This window comes from Contarinia nasturtii, unplaced genomic scaffold, assembly GCF_009176525.2.
Source record: "Contarinia nasturtii isolate CC-2019 unplaced genomic scaffold, AAFC_CNas_1.1 Cnas_scaffold_129, whole genome shotgun sequence".
NCBI lineage: Eukaryota > Metazoa > Arthropoda > Insecta > Diptera > Cecidomyiidae > Contarinia > Contarinia nasturtii.
In genome coordinates, this window is record NW_022197486.1 from 2359673 (window position 1) to 2383034 (window position 23362).

Genomic DNA, 23362 nt, shown 5'->3' on the forward strand with positions numbered 1-23362 from the left:
GATGAAAATGGCTTGGGTGTCAAATGCAGAATATATTCACCAAATAGACCCTAAATGTTGAAACAAGAACCGCCGTGCATACACCGATTTTGCTCTTAAAATTCTGCTCTAAATATCTATATTGACACAAACACACATTATATAAATGTTTTTTTTTTTTTTAATAGAAATAATTCAAACGACAACAACGAACGGTGATGATGGTGATGATGATGACGAAAATGATGCGTGTGTGTGCGACTGGTACCATTTTTGTTCCCTCTGTGTGTCAGTGAATAACGAGCAAAAGTTCTTCATCGTATTTTTCATTTAGCTAGTATCATTTTGGAGTACTTATGTGTGTAGGTGGAGATACGAGCTAGCACCCCATTCATGAGCCCCACTTCATCACGATAAGTTTGTTGAATTCAATATTTTGCGTTTAAAGTTTACTTATTTTGTACACTTTTGGCCATGATTTTGCAAGTGTACATGCAATACATGTAGAAACTTTTCTATTTAAAATGCGCTAGAGAGAAAATGGCACACACACACACACACACAAACACACGAGTTTTACGTTCGTCGAAAGTTCGGAAGTTATTTTGAAACATTTCTACAAGCATTGCCACCAATTGACAATAACACGGACGTCCGTAATTTGTTTTAAAATCAACTATTTATATTATTCAATTTATAATGCACATTGAATGTGTCCCTTGATGCAAAGAAACTGAGAACATCAAAATCCCTCAAGAACGACGACACCAACGACGGCAATGTTGCATTTCGCATTTCAGGGCTTAAATGGCAGCACTCTTATTGATGGAAGCAAATTAACGACAATATAAATAGACAAAGCAGTTCTGACACACACACACACACCAGATTTTCAAATGTTTATGATTCAACGCATCTATATTTAGTAGATTCAATTTCCAAACGAGGACCTGCCCTTCAATCCCTTCCTATAATACTCATCACATTTGTTTACATTGCTATGCGATTTCGTTGGAGAGATTTTATGCGGCTGGTGCTTGACGTCTATCATCTCTCTTAAGCCAAAAGTGCTAAAATCTTTGATGTAAATCGAGATATTGGTCGTTACTTTGTGCGATGTGACGAAAATGGTTTCTTTTATAATTTTTTTTTTTTTTTGAGTTATTCGAGATTTTGAAAGTTTAATTTTGTCGGTTAAAAAAACTGGTCGACATTCAGGGACGTTGAGCATTTTTTTTTGTTGTATTTTGAATTTGACATATCATTTGACTGATTACTTCCGCCTTCAAAATCGCTGTTTATCGTCGCATTCAACGCAATTTCAATATTTTTTTCATAGATTTTTTCTTCGTATCAATATTTTTACCCCCACACTATTCGTCTCTTCTCTGCATTTTTTGTGACATTTTTTTTTCGCTTCGCAAATTGAATTTTTCACAATAAATTCATCACAAACAAGTGTATTGCTTTTCATTTGCAGCGTTGTGCATAAGTCGTTTTCAATTCTGAGATATCAGATTGCAATTTTCTTCAAAATAGAACAAAACATAAGTACATAAAAGAACATAAGCGCCGTTGAACAAGTACACGTTTGAACGCCACCAAATGGAAACAGAGAAAGAACATTGTGAAGATGATGATGTTGATGACAAGCGAGCGAAGCGAAGAAACGCACAAATAGAAAAAAAAAGGTGTGAATGAAATTTTTTTTTGATGGGTGGCTAAGATGTATCAGCTGTGGGCCTTTAAATCTATTTGAAAATCGTTGCATACGTATTTGACAAGGAGCTCGAATTGCATGTGTGTATATTATTTCCAATCAAACATATGCTTTCAATCACAGCCAATTCAATTTATCACTTGCTTATGTCTCTGTTGGCTCAAAAATACGTAAATATATTATTAATACCAATCGAAGAATGAAACAAAAAGAATGTTCGAGTCGTTGAAATAGTTCATAGTGTCAATAATTCAAAATGACGGACATGATGACATAAATATTCATTCAAACACTATTTAAATTTCTTTGCATTTCATTTCTTTTTTTCTTACTTTTTGTGTGCCGTTATCTTTTAGTTTTTGCTCTCTTTCGTTTTATTTTGTTCATCATTCTCTGTGCAGCCTCCATCCACTACTTCTTCTGAATATTAACGGATGTTCTTGCCTCAATTTTGTCTCGTAGCTTATTCATTATTCTTGTTATTGTTTCCTTCTCCAACGTCGATCCTCATCCTCCATCCCAACGTCACGTGTGTTATCATCGTTTTATTCAATTGTTATTGTGTTACTTGTTCGTTCGTCGCATTTCAAACTTTCTCTGTCGCTCTGTTCGTTCAATGTATGTTGCCTCTTTATGTGTGTGCATGTTATTGTTGCTCGTTCGAGTACCATAAAATACGGTATTTTATTACATCAAAATGGAAATGGAAGAAATGTTCGCAAGTCACTCTTTTATATCGTTGTCATTTTGCTATTATTTAATTCTACAGTCTATCGTTTTCAATTCTTCGCTTGGCAAAGCCACACACACACACATTTTAATTTTCATAGACTGTGAATGTTTTTGCTCCCCATGTTTTGCTCTCTCCCTCTCCCCCTTTCTATCCTCTTACTTCGTTCTTGTATCCGAGAAGCGTTGACACATTCGAACGATGAATAAATCTCAAGCAAATAGTGATTATGTTCAAGTACCTGCGTACGTTCCCATGTGCTTGTGCTTATATCGGACATTGTTCAACGGCTCTAAACTATACAGTATAGAGGTACATACATCGAATCGAACGAGAATGGAATGTAAGCAAACGAACAAATTACTTGTTTCGTGCATTACTTTGACTGTTATTATTTGAAGCAAGACACACAAAGAGAACGAGAAAAACGAACATTGGTAGACACTAGACACGCAAGTCAATTTAAACATAGAGAACTTTGATATCACAGCTATATCAATATTCCGCCCCATACTTTACGAAAATTATTGTTCACACACCGTTTATTTAGGTCTGTCTTTGAAAATTTTCAATAAAACTTTTGCGTTAGCTGTGTAAAATTATATAATAAAACTATTGTGCGCTTGCTGTTAAGAGTGAACGAAACAGAATCAAAAATATCAATTTTAATTCACCCACTTTGCATTGAAATCATATCACATTTCTATCATATTCTTATCTTTCCTTTGTAAAGCATAATCAATAACGCGATGCATTTGTTGCATTTTCAAATATAATCATTTTTAGGCTTGACATTTTCACTTCAAAAACTCATATCAACTTATTGCAGAGGATAAAAAAGTCTGAGAAAGGAACAAAGTCCGATAAACCTAATCATCATCAAATCAAATCTTTTCCAAACACTAAAAACAATAATTTTTCTTTTATTAATGAACTAATTTTCTGTTTAAATGATAAAAATCCTTGAAAAAATGTCGGTTTTGTTGGAAAAATCGAAGATCAAAGATATTTACAAAAGTTTACATAACATTCGTTTTCAGCGTTGTTGGATGAGAGCGAAACAAAACATATTCCAAAAAAAAAAAAAATCTCGACCATAAATACTCAAGAGAAGGAAAAATAACAAAAAAAAATGAACGTACAATGGAACAAAATGAGAGGCGACATTCATGTCGATTACATACGACAAATTTTGGAAACAATGTATGTTTTACAATCGAACATTTCATTCGGAACGAATTAATGGAGGGCCATTGATAAAATTCATGTTCGATTTGCCGTTCAAACTTCAACATTTGCAAATACAAAAACACACACACACACACATCGAGAAAGAGTGTGTACACAAAGGCATTCAGAGACACAAAATATATACACATACGCGTACAATGCACGCAGATATTGAATAATAGAAAAGCTTTTTCGATGGTGGAGACTATCAGAAATCAGGAACAATGACAAGAATGCAAGCGCAAAAGCACATCGATGAAATCGAAATTGTTCACCTTACCATCGCCGCACCGACGGACAAAACATGCTTCAGTTCCAAGTGAATGGCTTTTAAAAAATACATTTGCTGTGACCACATACCGAAGCGAAGAATTTTTAATTAGAAAAGTAAACTGGGATTGGGAACCATTTGCTCTGTGCGTATTTTTTTTCGTCATGCAAAGAGAACGACAGAGAAAGAATGAGAGAGATAGACAAAAAACTAGTAGACATCAATAAACTCAAACTCATCTCGTTCCACTCTTGCCTTGTCCCCGTGCACATTTCAAATAACTCTTTCAAAGTAGGAAATGATTTTGATTTCAATTGAAATTTCTACAACTATCATTACAAATTGGGCATTACATTGCATCGATTTACTGCTATCATTCCAATGCTTTACAAAATTGTGAAAAGTTTACTTTGTAACTAAAGGAACAAGAATTTGATTTTCATTTCGATGATGACATTTCTTGGGCATCAAACTCAAACATAAAAAACGTTGTGCGCTCAAAATCAATATCAGTTTACCAAATGAATGCAGCTAAGTGGCAAATCATTTGCTGTTTTAATGCATTTTTTTTCTCTTTCTTTCTCCCTCTCTCTCTCTATGTTGAAGCGCGAGCTCATTTCATTACGCCAATTACATGCAATACGTGATACGATCCGAAGCCCAAATCATCGGTGTTATGAGTAAAATGTGTTCAATTCGCATGTCAAATTTTTGTCATGTTGGTAATTTTCACTTATGTATCGTTTTCTGGTTTTTGGTGGTGTTGCAACCCACTGTTCGCACATACACATACTCACACATGTCGAATTTAAGGCGTAAAACGTGGAAAATAATAATTATGATCATAATAATCAGCTCGCTAACGCAAAAACATTCAAAAGAAACCGCTTAACCGCTGAATATTATATTCGAAATCGAGCGAACACTCGGCACTTGGCACTCATCAAAGTGAAGAGAGAGAGAGAGAGAGAGCGAAAGAGCGTGGTGGAGAGGGAGTAATAGAGAAAAAGGAAGAATGTGAGTACGAGTGTAAGCATGGAAAAGGACATGTTATCAATTTAATCAGTAGTCATTAGCGAGAAAGAGGTGAAATAACCATATTTCGTTATAAATGTATAGTTATACACGTATTCATTTATATTTTCGTTCACATTTTTATACGGTGTACGCGCGTACTTTACATTTCTAATGTGGTTACCCTTTTTTTCTCTGTTGTTCATGTTGTTATACTCCATAGTGTGGTGGTTGAGGTGGTTTTTGTATGTTTTTGTACCTTTTTGATTTGAAATCCGTTAACGTTGTCGTCACCAAAGTCCAGGCTGGAGCCCATTGCTTATGTATAATTGATTATTTGCGTGGATATGCACAATTTATTCAGGTGATTCAAAACGAGCGCCAAATAAATGTAAACTGAAAGAGTGCGCGCGCTTAAACTTTTATATTATGAACTTAAATTTACTTCGAAACGTATGTGTAGCAAGCGCGCACGCATCTACTCAAACTCTATTTCATTCTCTTCGCCACTCAATTATTATTATTATTATAATATATATATTTTTTCTTGTTCTCAGTGTTTGAACAGCATACTCGTTTGATTTTTTTTCTTCTCTCACGTGCGCGTCAAATACACCGGGGAATTTGAGTAAATGTCCGAAAGAAAGAGAGATATATGGTTTTATATGGATAACCGGTGACGGGTTTCAATCGACAGGTGACTATTTCAACGAGAAATCTTTTTCTCACCTTTTTCGCCTCAAGACTTAATAAACAAGCAAACAATTTTCGAATGGGCCATTTATGCACTAAACATTTTCAACAGCCGTAAGCTGTAAGTTACTCTTTTCGTCATCGCCGTCATCGTAGTCGTTTTAGAACCATTTCCAACCTCATACCACCTCATTCACCTGCTGCCGCCCGCACGCGCTCATACAATCCCATAATGCTCGACAGCTATACGCTTTTCCATAGCCGAACCAATTACAGATTATTTTTAATATTTATTGTTATCGGTCGTTAAATATTTTGACTTTTGTTGCGTTCGCTCAATGTTTGATGGGTTGAACCAGTGTGGTGGTTGAAAGAGGTGTAATCAAGTTTCCCGTTTCGTGTTTTCCACCACCAAAAGATTCAAGTCTATTTTTATGGGAATATTTGTTATTGTTGTTGTTACGGTTTTTATGTGCAGTGCGCGTGTTTCGATCATTTTATGTATTCAATTATGCGGCCATATCTTTAGCAATCGAGCAATTATTTGCTTTGTTTTTCCATGCCAAACCTATTTCAACAAATATTAAAAATTTATAGCCGATTTCATTTCCTAATCTGAATTCGGAATTCGGCATTCAGAATACAGGAGTAGCCGTACAAGTTATTGAGCTGTATGACCGGCCCGTTTATTTACCATTCGTACTGACAGCAAATTACTTAACCGTATTTTGGCGGCGAAGAAAGTGGAGAGGGGTGATTCAATGACTGCAATCGATTCTGGACTCTGGAGAATGGGTGGCACAAAATTTTATCCTGTCAATTGTGATACATTTAGAAAACATGCTACTTTATGACGAAGTTGTATAAGTTATGAGAATGAGTTACGCTTTGGAAAATCAATCAATGGAAATCTGTCTACATAAATCTGTTTCGGTTTTGTTGATGTTTTACAATAATTCAGAAAATACGATGTGTGTAAATGTTGTTGTCATTTTGAAATTCGTCCAACTTTTCGCAATAATAGTCACAAACTCCGCTTAACGTTGATTCTTCCGTACCAGTATCAAAAATTCCATTTTGAGCGTAAAAGTTTCAGCACTCAGTGTCCAATTTTGAGTTTTGCAAGCGAAATATTATCCCCGTTTCAATAATAAATCGCATTTCACAATCGGGAACAATATGGTAAAGTCGTGCCAACATTACGAGTTAGAAACAAATGTTGACCGAAAATAGCAGATAATTTATATGTATGTTATACACACGTTGGCCTATATTTAGCTCGCAATGATGAATTGTTTATTTGGTTTTAGGAACAGAAAAGATGGACGAATACAGATAAATCGAGAGAGATTTTGTTTATTCTCGTGTTTTTTTTTTTGCAGTCGAATCGAATCACACGAACGGAACCAAAATTTCCGATGTAGTTATGGCGCATTGTAACTCAAACATCCGAAGCAATATTCATTGAATTAATATTTAAAATCAATTAAATATGTTAAGCCAACATTGATCGCTTTCGGGACACATAAGCTCTTTTAAATGTATAAAAGAGTAAAAGAGATACAGAACATGAAAACCCCAGCCGAAAAAATAATACTTTTTAAGCTCATACAGTTTTAATCAAAATGTGGAAATGTGATACATCTTTTCATTTCTCTTTCATTCGGAGATATAACTCGACATTAGTCTTGAAACGAATAAGAGAACAAAGAAAAATTTCTGTTTCGATGCGTTTTTGAAGGGTTCACATTGATAAATCCTCATTGCAATAATACACTTGGTATCTTGGCGACATTTTCGGTTTCCATATGAACAATACAATCGATCATTCTAGTCTAATGGTCATTCGTCTGTAAGAGAGAATGGGAGATTCTTCAGGTTTTGCAGCACGTTAACCTGCCGAATTAGCGTCACCAGAGTAACACGAAAAATCCCTTCTCCGCTCCATGTATATTATTATAAAAGTCGAGTATTTTCCATTGAAATGAAAATGATTGCTTCGATGTAGACTTTTAAGTTTGACACTTTTAAAAACAATGGAAAATATCTGAGTCACGATATAATCATTTTTTTCTCCTACCTCCCCCCTCTCTCTCATTTGTTTGGCGTATACGTTCTAGATATTCTCCTCATTTTCTCTTTGTCTTCAACTTTAAATTGATAAAAGAAAACTTTTTTATCGTTAAAAGTTTTTTATACTTTTTTCGGTGTGTATGTGTTTATAGGTTTTTTTTTCGGTTCATCGTTATATTAGCGTCTGTCATTCTCTTCGTTTTATTTAGATTTTACCAGTTTATTATTTGAAAGAAAATGTAGTTTCGTTACGATGAAAATGTATAATCGTATTTCAATGTTTTATCAATTATATCATCCAAAAAATTTAACGAGTCAATCAGATTTTTTTCCCTTCATCATTAATCTTTCATGCGGGGGGTCCTTTGGGTTTTATAATATCAATATCTCGGAATGTGATACCATTTCATTTTAGAAATATACGTGTATCTCAAGCACACGAAAAACCATAATTAAACTTTTTGTCGATATGCACCGTTGCTTATGTTCACCGATTTGACGCAGTAAAATGGGCCTAATTGCGTTCAGGAATAACAGTATTACAGCGTTTGAAGTACTCATTATACGAAGCTTCGGTTATACATTGAGATCAAAGTATATATATATATTTTTTTGAGAACAAATATGCTATGGATGGCAAACAAATGGGTCGCAATGTTCATCAAAGGGGAGCAATTTTCGATTAATTAACCGGATTCCCTTCGTAATGTCGACGACATGCTAACAAAGTTTAAAGTTGAATGAAAATTCGTTAACGATTACATTAAAAATCGATTAACAATGCGAGGAATGTGAAGAAAAAAAAATTAAAAATTCCACGGCTGCTTTGTTTTTTGACGTACACACCATGTGATGTGAATCGACCGTAAACAATTACAATTTTTGGTTAACTCTCAGAATCGACCTCAAATGACGAGAAAGAAAGAAGAGAAATAACAAGTAACCACCAACATAAAAATTGATGACTTTGATTATTATTTGACTAGATGTGATGTGTTTTCAGTTCAATTATATTCGCGTTCGTTTTTTTTTCTCTTCCATTCAAATTCGGTTTGGTTTTCAATGGATTCGATTTTTCAGCCATTGCGTTTTTCTACTATTCACTTGATTCGTTTGCAATTTTCAACTGACAATAGAGAAATTTATGGTCGCATTGGCATTGGAGTGAGTAATATTACAATTGGTTTTTTCCTTCTTTTTAAAATGTGTAAATTAATCGAATTTGTTGAGTTCTTCTCTCCTCCTTTCATTCTCGAAATTCGCACGACGAAAACATCGATTATCAACCAAATAGGCTGCGAATAGAGATGAGACCATCATTTTGAGGCAAATGAACTTTAAATCTTTATTTTTTTTTTCATTTGATTTTTCTTTTGCACTTTGCGTGATTTGCACGTGTATTTTTAATCGCATAAATTCTCAATGAACGACAACAATGATTATAGCTATTGAATTGAACGGTTATTGCTGTGATGAGACAGACATAGAATGTGGGAGAGAGAAGAAACGAAACGTTGGCAGCTATAGATTTTTTTTAAGATATAAATGCTATTTTTTTCACTCTTCGTCTCTCCGTCTGTTTGGACAGTTCGATCAGTTCGATCACAATAAAAACAATTTCAGAAGGCATACAAAGAAATTCCATTAAAAATTGACCCGTTTTTTACGTGAAAATTTATTTTTATCGTTTAATGCGATGAGAAGCGAGACATTGTGATGGATTTCGAGTTGGCTTTTAGCATGTTCCATAATTAAATCGCCATCCGACTCAATCACACCTAATGTTTAATTACTCATTATACACATCGACTCGGAAAGTGTGAAAAAATGAATATGCGTTTAGGATGAGAAAGAGGTGAATGATTGTTATGACAATTGAAAACATTTTTTTTTTGCGAATAAAACATCATCAAACATTCACCAATTGAGATGTATTTTCACTCATGTAGCTTACCGAACAGAGACATATTAATATCAAACAAATTCATAAATCAATTCGAATTTTATACTAGTTGCAATTAATAAAATTGAAGCTCAAAGTGATCAAATACCCAGCGGCTTTGAAACAATTTGAATGTATTTCTCTTGTTGCGAGTCTAAATGCACACAATTAATTGTACATATTGTATGTATTAAGTTTTATGTTGAAAAGCAATTTGGATATGTCCATTTTTATTTTCCCTCTGTGTGTCGAGATGGACACTGTGATTCAATTGAAAATGTCGTGTGACAATGATGAATATATGAACCATCTGTGCGCATCTGTGCGTGTAGACATTTTATGCCATTTAAGCACATTCCCACAAAATTTGTCATCGATATTCAATAAATATAAAAACGAAACGACAAACAAACCAAAAAAAAAAAAAAAAAAAACCAATGATAGAGTGAAAACAAAAAAGAGAAGAATGATAGAATTTATTGAATGCTTAAAGGCATCGATTTGATTGGACAGAGTAATGGTACACTTACCGCAATTCAATAATAAAAAATATAACGAAAATATGTCCTTAAGTAAATAAATCTTCATGATAATGCGTTGATGTGTATGTGATATATTTGTGTGAAAATATGTTGTATTTTGTTGTTGTTGCAGTCGTCTCGACGTTTGCTTGTTCTTTCTCTTTTTATGTAACGAACGCCTTCACGGAATCTCCTTTTGGTTTCTCGAAATCTCGTCTTATCTTGACAGCACCGTTTCTCTAAAATAGATGAAGAAAAAAACACACAAAAACATAAGATACATGTAATTGACAATTACACTGAAAATAAGCTGTCAATAACGTATACGTCAAACGTTGAAAATATATAGAATTTCACAGTACGGAGTCTAATGCATGCAAAAAGATATTGTCATGCATAAATTACAAAACAGTTTGACACTTATTTCATACGCCCATAATCCAGACACATACCATACACACAATTTTAGTGAATTTTTGGTTTTTTTTTTTCTCCTCAGATTAAATTCTGCCGATTACTTGAAATTACGTAAATTTTTTTACAACATTTTATGAACGTCTGAATTGGATATCAGAACATTATTTCGAAAACAATGTATTCATCACATAAACTAAACATCTAAAAATTATGGATAACCATACAATGCCAAAACTAGATCAAAATGAGCTTTATTAACTCAATGGAAAATCAAACATAACGCACATTCAAGCACATTGTGTATATACACGCGTTTTATGTGCGGTACAATTGAGCGCGTGTGTGTGTTTAAGTGTGCTTCGTTTTGCATACTGTTTTGAATATGTTTTGTTCTCTCGGTACTAAATGAAAATTTATGCCTTTAATTTACAGTGTAAATTTTACACCAAATGCAATAAAACTGCAAGAACTAATTTCCATGCAGCATTTGGCTTCAAAAAACGCAAAATACTTTATACACGCTCTCATTTTTTATATCTTTTTTTTTGCCTCCACTTTTCTTCTGGCTTCGTGCAATTCTTTGTACGCCATTGTATAAAACAACGCGATAATATCTAGCTTTTTAAGGCAATAAAATTGCGCATGTTCTTTACGCTTTTTCAGTGCAACATTTTCTCATAGCCAGACATTCATTTGGTTTAATTTATTTTTCGTTTTCAGAACTAAAGCCAAGCTAAAGAGCATACCAGATAACACCCGAAATGCAAACGGAAAATATGTTTGACACATATTCATTCACTCTTGCGCGCACACACGGCACATGAATACGTTGTCCATATGGAATTGTTTGGATTTTGATAAGAAAACTAGTAAATGGACAAATAAATAAGCTTTATTTGCATGTCAAAAACAACTGCCACTAGCAAAATCTCCACTTATATGACTGTAATGTTGTAAGTCACATTGATGGTGTGAGACAAAGTGGTGAGAAGTGTTTTCCAACAAAATCGAAATATTGTTGCACTATTGTGAATCAACTCTCGGGCAAATATTACATTAAGCACACATCACACTCTCGGGTTCGAGCAAATGATGATGATGATGATGATGATGACAACTCTAAGTTGGTAGCACCTTCCACCTCATATTTAGCAATTTTCTTCTGCTACGATGACGACCAGTGCGATGGCAACATGCGACACTATCACCATGACACACTGGCAAAGTCAAATTCTCTGTCAAAATTCCAAATGAACACACTTGGAATGTGTTCCGTGCAGTTTATTATCCTTTTCATCTCTTTCTAGTTGTCTCAACAAGACGAGCTGAAGTGATAAGCGCATATTTTTACGCCATCCCAGTCGTATAGAGGTTTTGTTTTATGATACAGCATATATACACAATTCTCTTTTTTTTTCTTGTTTTATTTTTTGTTTGTATTGTTGTTGTCATCGTTTTTTTTTTGCCCCGACGAGAATCGACGTCCTCTCATTTTTCTGTCGTTTGCTATTTCGATAGATGTACATTAATATGTCAGCAATTCAGTGAGCGAATGCATAAAATGCTCTGGCAATAACGAATAGGATGAGAACGAGCGAACGATCAGAAGAGATAGAGTGCAAAAAAAGACCGGCAGCAACAAAAGTAGTATTCGAACGGTGTCAGTTGAACACACTCACACAAAAAAAAACAAACTGTAAAAAAAAACATAAGCGACCGATAGCGCAACGACCATATTTTCCTTGGACGCGGCTGTGCGCGCCTCGCCTAGAGTGACAGATTTCTTTTATTATTTTTATTGATGGTCGTAATATTTATTATTCTGAATTTGAATCGTTCACCCCGGTTGTATATCGTGTGTACGACAAGTACTTAGGCGCTTTTCTCTATACATTTATATGTGCACTTATGTTTTGTGGCTGGTTGAATGCGCGCACACGCTCGTTCTCCTTCTCTATTTTCTCATTCGTTCTATTGCTTTGCCGCCTCTACTCTCTATGTGATATCGCAAACGGCAAAATTATTTCGCTCGTGCGCGAAAAATGTGACCCCCATGCAATAGTAATTCGAATGTGTTTTACATGTCTAAAACAACACGTAATATTTCATAGCAGAAGAAAATGAGAACAGACACACATAATTTTCACATCAAACTGAAACGGCAATATGCCAAATAGCAGGTTTATGCATATACACAAACGGAGCAAAGTGTGAGTGTGTGTGTATACAAAAATCGCATGAAAATGTGATTTTTTTTATTTATTTACACATTTAATAAATATTTATATAAAATTTGGCCGCATACACAAACGGCGAGATTTTCGATGAGATTTTTCGTTGATTTCTATGTTGCAAATGCACGGTCGCAAATCAATGAATGGAGCTAAATAGAGAAAGAGAGAATGAGAGTGAGAGCAAGGGGAAAATGAAGAAAAAGAATCGGATATCCATATATTTATAACATGGGCTTTTTGCCCCATACCGTACAGTCCAATATCATATGATGGTGTAGAGTATGCAGTGGTGGCATTCGCAATGAACTGAAAACCAAAGCAAAACGACAATAGCATAAATGTTGTTGATTCGGCGTGTGTTTGTACGTATGTGCGAAGAATAAAATGAGTGGAATGAGATAGAAAGACCCCCAGAGAGAGAGAGAGAGCGAGAGAAAGAGAGAAGAAAAAACGAAATATTCCGATAGAGAAAGAAAGCGGGAAAATAAGAAAATATATGTACATATTTGACGGTATTTACGATATTACGATGCACATTAAGGTAATGTACTTCATAATTCGGGTAATACCAACATGAATTGGTAATATTAAGATTATTTATAGGTTGTTTGCGCGAGCTTCAGGCAAAAGCAATTGCCACACGTCGATGTTGTGTTGATTTCGATGTGTGTGGTGGCGATTTGTGCAGAAATACGGACAGCATTCTCGCTGAAAGGCAAAGAACAGAAGAAGTCGTAGAAAAAGAAGAAGAAAAAAAAGTTCATATAGCAAAATAGCTTCGTAGAAAAGACAGAAATGCTTGCATTATTGTGTGAATCGACGATTTGAATTAGGTTTTGTGTAAATAAATATTATTATGCAGAATATAACGATGTGTGTGTGATTGGAAAGAGTGAGAATTCACTGTTAACACAGGGCAAGTAAAGGAGAAGAAAAAAAAAAGAAGTGAGATCCGGCAAATAAATTACATTCGAAGCTCTAGCTGTGTGTATATTGTAATAGTCAAAGTGAAAAGAGTAAACAAAAGCTATACGATAAAGTAAATACGAAAATGTGCGGTAAACAGAAATTACCTGTTACCATTTTACCAATGTGCATACGCAAGGGATTCGGAAATACAAACATGAAACGAACAAAAAGAAGAGAGAAAAAAGCAACGTGAAACAATCATGATACGGCATGAAAAATCGGCTCAAGTATATCCTTCTATTTTCCAATCATATTCTATACCACCTCACTCCATCATCATAATAATCATCATCATTCGTTTGTTTTCTAGTCTTTATATTCGTTCGTACTTCATTTCTTCTTTTTTCATTCGTCGTTGTTTCATCGAGTTTTTTTTCTTCGCTCTATTGCCATTGCTCATTTTAGACGCGCGCTCGCATTCACTCATTTATTTGTTGTTGGAAATGTCTCTTTTCACTTCTAATGTGTGTGTGTGTATGTGCGTATGTTCAAAATCAATCAATCAATCAAAATCTATCATGAGATTATTTACAAAACGAATATTTTGTGCGCACCATATCTAATTATTTAATCAAGAGTGAAAAGAAGCGACAAAAACATGAGAGAAAAAACACTCACACACTCGACATAACTTAAACATTAGTCAATTTTACATTAAATACAGATCGCTATAAATATTAACTAGGTAAATATGAGTGTGGTAAATGGCATATATGGATACGCATCAGCAGCACAAATCGAATGGAAAATATATCGACTTTCGTTCGAGACTCGTTTAGCAAAGTCTATTGTGGTAATGGAAATGGGTAAAGCGAGAGAGAGAAAAAACCACCACCACCGCCATGCATAAGTGAGTGCGAGACTGAAATATACAGCGAATGTGTATTGCACAGTATACGTGCAAACATTTTGCATAAAACACAACCAAAAACTGATTTCAAAACTCATAACATTCATCGATACTTGTGTCTATAAATCACATGGAACAACTTAACTAACGGTTTTTAGAACACTGATATTTTCAATAAATTTGGTTGATGCAAATTATTTGGTCCTCACTCACACACAACCATAAAAACTGTGTTGCGTGTTTCATGTTTTTTTTGCGCCCGTTTAACTGTTATATCGTGTCTATTTGCCATTGCCTTTTTCTCATTGCTTTTGCCATTGTCGATTGGCATTGTGTCGTTCGTTGTTTGGATGTTGTATATGTGTGTTTTTTTTTGTCTTTTCTTTCGAATTGTTCTCTCTCTATGTATATCTCTCACTCTCAATTGAATGTGTTTTTATTGTCATTTATGATGCTTGAATTTACTATATATAATATTTACAATTCATACAAAACATAAATCAATAAACGAGCATGAGCATTACACAGAAAGAATGAATGGTTTTTCATGATTCAATTGGGAAAGCATTTGTTTGCATTTTCCACTTTCTTCAGTGTGGTGTTTTCGGTGAATGGGCTCGAGTGAATTGGCAGCTATTGTGCATTTTGCACCGCATCATAATTGAAACATTTTTTTTTTTGAAAAATTGTTAGAACAGAGCAGACAATGAGCTAACTGACATCGATGGGAATAGCAAGGGCAAATAACAGACGAAAGAAACTATGGTATCTCTGTGTTGCGGCGCATATTAATAAAATGAAAAAGTGCACGCATGCCGAGAGCGCACACAAAAGTATGGCACAATAACAATGCAATAAATTGTAGAAAATCATAAATGAATATGTAATTATTGCGTTTTGTTTCGTCGGCTCGCTCTCTCTCTCTCTCTCTCTCTCTCTCTCTCTTCTCGGTGAACGGTAAAGCCACCTTTTCAATTCTCGTCTAATTTTTCTATTTCATTCACATTCTTCGTTTGGGTTTCGGTTCAATTGTACTGACACTTTCGATTGACTGTTGCCCCAGCCCTTAATTCATTTACAGACAATAAATTGTTTGTGTGCTGTATGAGTGAGCTGTGAATCTATTGCGTTGAAGAATTGATATTTTATTATTCTCAAATGAATTGTTTGCACTGTATGCGGTGAACGGTATCGACCGTAAGCAATTCGAATGTTTTCTATCTGTGTGTATGGAAAAATAAAATGCGCGAATTAAACAACAACAAAAACTAGGGAGAATGTTGTAAGCATTGGGTGACATTTCATCTGATGAATGATGTTAACCTGAGCCGACCGGAATGGACAAAGAATCAAAGATATGAATCAGCAAACAAACCAACAACAGAAACACATGCGCTAACTAACGCCGAGGAAGAGAGGCCAAGACACACACACACCGAGTACAAAATGGAATGCAGAAAAAATGCATCTGTAAAGTATGTGTGGATGTGGATGCTCTGTTTTAAATAGTGTACAGTTACAGCGAATTTGTTACACAGCATTAATTTCTACATATTTTCATTGCGTCTCGGTGCCGCAATAATGGCATCGGTTGCAACAGCAAACAACGGTCATGCAAGTCGTGGAACTAATTGAGGGAGCGAGAATAATAAACCAATCATCAACACCGAGTGAAATAGATTAAACGGTTCAGAAAAAAAAGAGTACTACGTGTGAATACTCAATGTACCGTTTACCACCGTTTTACGAAGTGAATTATACCCTCAAACTCACTGTGTTTGTGTGTACGCGCACATATATCTATGTGTGTCGCATATGCAAACGTACATCTAAATGGCACAAGCAACACCATTTATATCAATGGTGACAATGACAATTATATTTGCACAGATGAACGGTGCGTTTGTGTGTAAGTTGAGTGCTCTGTGCATGAACCCAATAAAAATGCGTTTGTTTCATACATGTGTGTATTTCTTTGCATTCGCATTTGTCTGAGCTCCCGTTGCGATTTATATATCTGATACAATTTTTTTTTATTCTCATTCGGTTCTGATGTTTGAATTTGTGTTCGTTTGTTTTCACTTGAGGGGATGTGACATCGAACGAATTTTTCGAAAGGACAGATTTCTCCATTTCTTTTTCGCTTTATTTATCGTAACAATCGACGTTGTCACCATTGCTTTCGTGATCATATTATCAAAATGTGCCGAACAATTCAAGTGAAACGACCCAAGCAATAAAAAAAACACACACAGACACACGAAAACGCAAAACGAGACAAAATTACATTCCCGTGTTGATTGCTCTTCATTGCCGACGATGAACAAGAGACACTTATAACATGCATCTAAGGTGACTTCTCCCTTATTTTCCTTTTATCATTCTTTATTTGGTTTTTCTTGTCTTTTACTTCTTCGTTCGTCTATTTCTTATTTTATTTTATTGTTCTTTGACTAAGTCATGAGCAACATATTATGTTTAAAGATTAACAAGGAGATGTATGAAACAAGCGGAATGGAATATTGCATACTTTGTTAACTTCGATTACGTTAAAATTCACACTGGCTCATAAAATGTTTTTTTTTGCACGGTGTACAGTACACATACACGCATACATACATAGACACCAAATAAATTTGCCGCACCGAATGAATCCTAATGCGTATCAAATAGGATACGCGTCCAGCATTCACACTCCACTCAACACCTCGTATTTCCTCTCACTCTCTCTCATGCACACAATAAAAATGGAAATAGTCATAATAACCAATTTGTGATTCGACATTGTGCATCATACCGAAAAAGAAATGCCGAACAACACTCGCCGTACACCGAAGCAATAAAAGAAATGAAAGTAAAGGGCGACCCGATCATCATAATAACAATCATAATAATAATAATAATCGACCAACGTTTGAGAGGAGTAAGAAAAAAAAATAGCATAATGTATAAAACGCGGCGACACAAGCACAGAGAATGAGCGAGAAAAATAAATTAAATGGAAGATGGCAAATGGAAATGTGGCCATTTATGCAGCAAAACCAGCGGTACAACACGACGGAAAATTATAGACGAAGAAGAAATGTGCAAATCAAAATAGAAAGAGAAGAAAAAATGTACAAGCACCGAAATTTATACCTTCTATTACACCAAAACGACCTTATATCAAATATATACGGATGGACCATTCAAAATTGCCAAGAATTTTGTAGTCAAGAGAACATCAAATATACACAACATTTTGCTCCACGATTAAGGACGAATTGTACACTCTTTCATTCTAGGCGAATCGAGTCTGAAGTGTAAATTGCTGAAACATCATCAGAAACGATGACGAGCAAACGATACCAATGAATTATTGGCATATGTACTAGATATAACTTTATTCATCTTTCTCTTCTCGCTCCTTTCCACACTGTTGAAGAGTCTCTTGATCTCGACTCACTGCCGCCAAGTTTCCATAGAACCTTTATTGCAAGCGCATCCAGTCATTTTGATATTCATTTGCAATGAATAAAATTGAAGGCATATTCACGCAACACACAATGAAACATAATTTTACCGCGCCACTCAACTCAATCTATGTATTATTATATTTTATTTTTTTCGTCGTTCGTCGAGCTCTACTCAATGTTGGTCGGTCTGTTGGTACGATGGTCGGTTTGGGTTGGTTATGATGCCATCACCACTCACAGGCCGACTCCACAATATAAATATTTCTTTATTATTGCTGCAAGTACCTACCATTTATGCGCGCACCCAATAAATATTTTCTAATTTTCTTGTGAACTCCTTTTCGCTCTCAATCTCTTACACTCTCTGTCTGTCTCTGTTACTTTTCAACTTACTTGCCTTTCACTCTGGTTTGTTATTTTGCATCGATGGTGATTTTTTTTTTCTTGTTCTCTGTTCTTCTATTTTGGCTGAAAAAATGTATTTTTGTTCAGCTTTTTTTCTCATCATGTGCTTGTCCTTTGGTATTTTGTTATTGCTACGGTTGCTTGGTCGACGTACTTATAAATTTAATTTATTATTTCTATAATTTCATATCAAACGGTGAGCGCACACACTCGAAATATTTTCTCCCAGATCTTTTCTCTTTCGCACATTTGCGCTCATCTTTTCTCATATTATCGTGCTTACACACATTTTTGTGTGTGTGTGTGTGTGTCTATGTTGTTTTCTCCTCATCATCTTCACCACTCGCCAATTTTCGGTGATTTGGTAGGTTTGGGACTTGATACAATGTATTGCGTGTATTGTTGTTTTAGATTTTGTGCATGTTGGCGTTCGTGTGTTACGAACTGCAACAATTTTTGAGAGATGGCGAAACATTCATGGTTTTGATTTTATGATGATTGAGAGTTGAAACGCGTGAAACGCACAGCCAAGCAAAAATTAAGACGGGACGACACATAATAACAATGAAAGTGCGAGATGAGAGTATTGTACGAAAGAGCTATAGCCAAGCAACAGCATTCGGATAAAATAGTATAAAATAAAGTGATGTTGATGCTCTACCAAAGAGAAAATTGAACAAAACCCAACAACAATCTCGACCAAACGACCGAGAACGTTGTGTATCTCATCGGACGACAACATGTAAAAATGCTAACCATGGTAAGAAATGTTTCCGACTAAAAATCAGATCGCCCTTTGCTCAATGCTGTACAATCATGCAGTTAACATTTTGTGCTTGTTCACTTTTTTTTTCATCCATTCCACAACCATTCACTATCAATGATCAGAAGACGAATAGAAATCTCTAGTGACAACCGAAATAAGCAAAATGAGAAGAATGCGACGACGACAAGGATGAAGAAAAAAAACATCAAATTGCTAACCAAGTCAAAGCGAGACGTCAAGGGAAGCCGAAGAGTATCGAAAAAAAAGTGTAAAAAATGAATTTTTTTTTGTTCGTTTCCTTCGTTGCTGTTGCCGTTCATGTTCACGTCAAATATTTTTCGGGGCTGGATGGGATCGGTGTCGAGGAGAAGAGAAAATTTTATTATAATATTATTCGTGAAACGCAATTCTCTAAGTGCGCACCATGAACGAGAACGGTTAAGGCGAACCTTTCGTATATATACCTTGCTATCACTTTATTCATGGTTATGTTCTTGTTATTATTATTATTATTGTTGTCGCTGTAGATGTTGCTGGTGTTGATGTTGGGGATTTTTTTTTCTTCTTCTCGTATGTGTGAGCGCTGGTTTTCTCATATACTAGTGCTGCCGTGTCGTAAATGTGTCGTCTATCATGTCAGTCATGCGGCGATGGAGCCGAGAAGAGAATGAAAAAAAGAGCATTACAGAAGACAAGAGAAACATAAAAACATCAGTCCAAAATGCATACGTAGTAAAATAGCATCGTTTTATCCATGTGCACGCTTAAAAATTTCCGTTTGCACAACATATTTAACACATGCATATCAAGAGCAAAACATGCTTATGCTCATGTTTGGGTTGCATTTTTACACCGAAAATAAGAAAACACTTTCAACAGCAGCCACAGCAGCAACATCACTACTATCATCCGCCATCCCACCACCACCGCATCGTTGCCAAAATGAATACAGAATGTAAGGACAGAGAGAAAGAGAACATCAGTTAATTTTCGATGCTTTTTACCACTTGGTTTTCATTTTGAAACAACGGCACCTTCACTCTTATTACATATCATTTTTTTTGTTCTTGTTGTTTTATTTTGTTTTGCCTCGGTGGCCTTTTTTTATGCTGCCGCTCATTTTTTGTTTGTTCCCTTTACAAAATGTGTAACACATCGCATTTATGTAATGTATAAAGGGGCAACCGAATGAGAAATATATATTCGTATATATATTTATTGAAGATGGGACACACTCTGACACGAAGAAGTTACCAGCAAAATTTGATGTTTGTGCGTGCGTAAATGCATGGAGCTCAAGAAATCAACCGACAATAACAAATCTACCAAATAACAAGTACGATGATATGCCCGTATATAACAAATAATAAACACACGCAGAAATACATACCACCAACGGTAAAGCAACAACAATGGCTCACAGTAAATCCATGAGGTCTAACAAAAACGAATTAGTTTGATATACTATTACTTTCGTCTACATACACCCACAAACACACACACACTGGGTTATGAACAATGGTCCTGATAGTCGTTTTCACACATTTGACAATGAAGAGCAGCAAGAAACAAAAACAGCAACAGCGGAGAGATAGCGTCTCAGTAGGATTCGGAAATGTAAAGACAGAGAGGGAGGCACTCTCGCACACAATATCTAATATCTAATCCAAAAAGTAGTCACACCAGATACGCATGGAATTATCAGTACTGTGTGCGCTTCTATGTAATGGTGAGTCATGTCGGTGAATGAAAGAAAGAATAAAACATCATCCAACGTATCCAGCATAACAAAAGTACAGAGAGAGGGAGAGAGAGAAAGAGCGAGAAAAAAACTAACCAACAACAGAATAACATCAACCAAACACTAAGCATTTGAAGTGAATGGGGAGCATATTGTGATTTGATGGTGTTGTTTTCAGTCACTGGTTACAGTATTTTCGATGATCCAATTCACTCGCATTGTATTGTCTGGCATTTGCTTTTCATTTTCCCTATTCATTGGCATGGACGCGTTTTTTTAGCTGCTGCTGTTGTTGTTGCCATTTCTCTGATCCATTTCTCTTGCCACTGGCTTTTATGTTTTCGTATGCTTTTGTGATTTTATGGAAAATATTTGTGTTGTCTTGTGCACACACACAAAAACACATATTATAATGCAGTCGAGGTTCGAGCCGAAACGAACGACTCTCAATTGGCCTGAATAGTAAAATCTTGATTAAAATCAAAAATTATTTTATGTTATTAAGATTTCGAAGCGGAATTATTCGCATTTGTATTCACATTTGGTCGGTTTAGTAATGTGCATAGATGAAGAGATAGAGATAAACTGACAGAGAGTTTTGCCGCTGTTGGCATTATGCGTGAATCGGATGAGTGAATATTATTTGGTCCCGACACTTCGATCAGAATCAATGTTATAGAGAAAATGGTCTGTCTTGCTCCAAATACAAACCGAGAGAAACAACACAAAACAGAGAGAAAAATGGGCGACGGTGCAGAAAAACAATAGCCAAAAACGAACATGAGAAAGAAACAGAGTGCGGGGTAAAGAAATACACAATAAAAAAGAAGATCCAATTCAATTCCACGCTATCTTTTATTCAAAATCCGAATCGAGAGATAAATTTACGGTTTTTTTTGACGTTGTCGACGACGTCGATGTTGTTGGAGTTATTTTCCACCCTGACTGATCCCTGACGTCATGTAAAAATGCAACGTGAAAGCAAATGTTTGATTTTCATTCTTTTCAATAACCGCGCGATTGGGTGATATCTTGTTGGCCCAAACTGTCTTCCATTTACCTAATATCATTTGCCATTTTTCTATAATATTCGTGTCATATTGTTCGGGTATAGTTTGGCAAAGAAATCAAAATAAGAAGTATCAACAACAGACGACGAAAAACTTCCAAGTCAACATGAGTATCTGCATGTCATATCAATGGCAAACAACTATATTTGATGCTTTCATGTGGAATATTACGCTAACAGACTATCAGAATGTTTTTCGTTTTATTATTTTACACGCCTTTTACCTTCCGCCCTTCAAATAGTCGAGATGCAAAATTTAGCACGAGAGAGGGGAAAAAAGCGCTTTTGTTCATACGATTTGTATTATTTATTTATAAAAATCGCATCAAACTTCATTGTCGAGTATAAATTTTTGTCGTTTATTTGTTTGCTTATGCACATAAATGAGAATTTGTTGCAGCTTTCAAGTTAACTCAATTCCCGAACAACTCAAGTTTCTCGTTCTATTCACATGTTTGCTTAATGTTTGTGTCGTCTCAAGTCAACATCGATCGGAAGTGAGAGAAGTGAGTGGCGTCAACTCAAATGTCAACCGAATGAGTGAATGAGCTGCAATGTGTCTTTTGTCTACTCTCTCCTACATTCTTTTTTTTTACATGAGCAAAAGCGCTCACTCTACATAAATTCGTCGTTCGTTTCGTGTTCCTTTTTCGAATTTTTATTATCACATTAAAAGTGTATTTATGTGTCACGTGATTTTTGTGTATATGACTGTAGATGTGTGTATTCTCGTTGGCATTTCATTCAAGTCAACGTCATTCGTAAATTATCCAAAAATATTCAAAGTCGGTGAGTCCCATGGGATCATTGTAAGATGAGAAAAATGCACGCATATTTGTGACAGAAAACAACGACAGTAATAATGGCAACCGAAAGCAACAACAACAATGAACAACAAATGCCACAGCATATTTTAGGCAAATAAATTCTCATCTAGAGACATACAAAATATACAAATAAAACAGGACATACAATATAACGAGACAAAATAGAATAAGCACCGACAACAAACTATTCCACAAATATAGTACAATACATAAATATTGAAAAAGGCGATTGAGAAGTGAAAACTTAACGTTTGAATTACAAACAATGAAACGCATGCTTTTGCAAACAGCCACATCATTAGATGTGTAGCCCATGTAGCACCAACATCACCATCATCACCGCCAGCAACAAAAGCCCGTAACAGTAGCAGCAGCAGCAGCAGCAAGAGAATAACGACTTGCGCTTATTACACACAAAAAGAGAATCAAGAGATAGAACACAGCCAACAGATTGAG

General features: G+C 35.3%; 1 protein-coding gene across 1 annotated transcript in view; it reads right to left on the minus strand.

The window, feature by feature from the left end:
• The window catches only part of LOC116349418 (limbic system-associated membrane protein), a 61303-nt gene that overhangs the window by 21444 nt on the left and 16497 nt on the right, over positions 1–23362 (minus strand). The window contains exon 2 of the mRNA XM_031780829.1: positions 10183–10412. Coding sequence (XP_031636689.1) covers positions 10183–10240 — 58 coding nt within the window. The 5' untranslated portion in view covers positions 10241–10412. The remainder of the gene's footprint in view (positions 1–10182; positions 10413–23362) is intronic.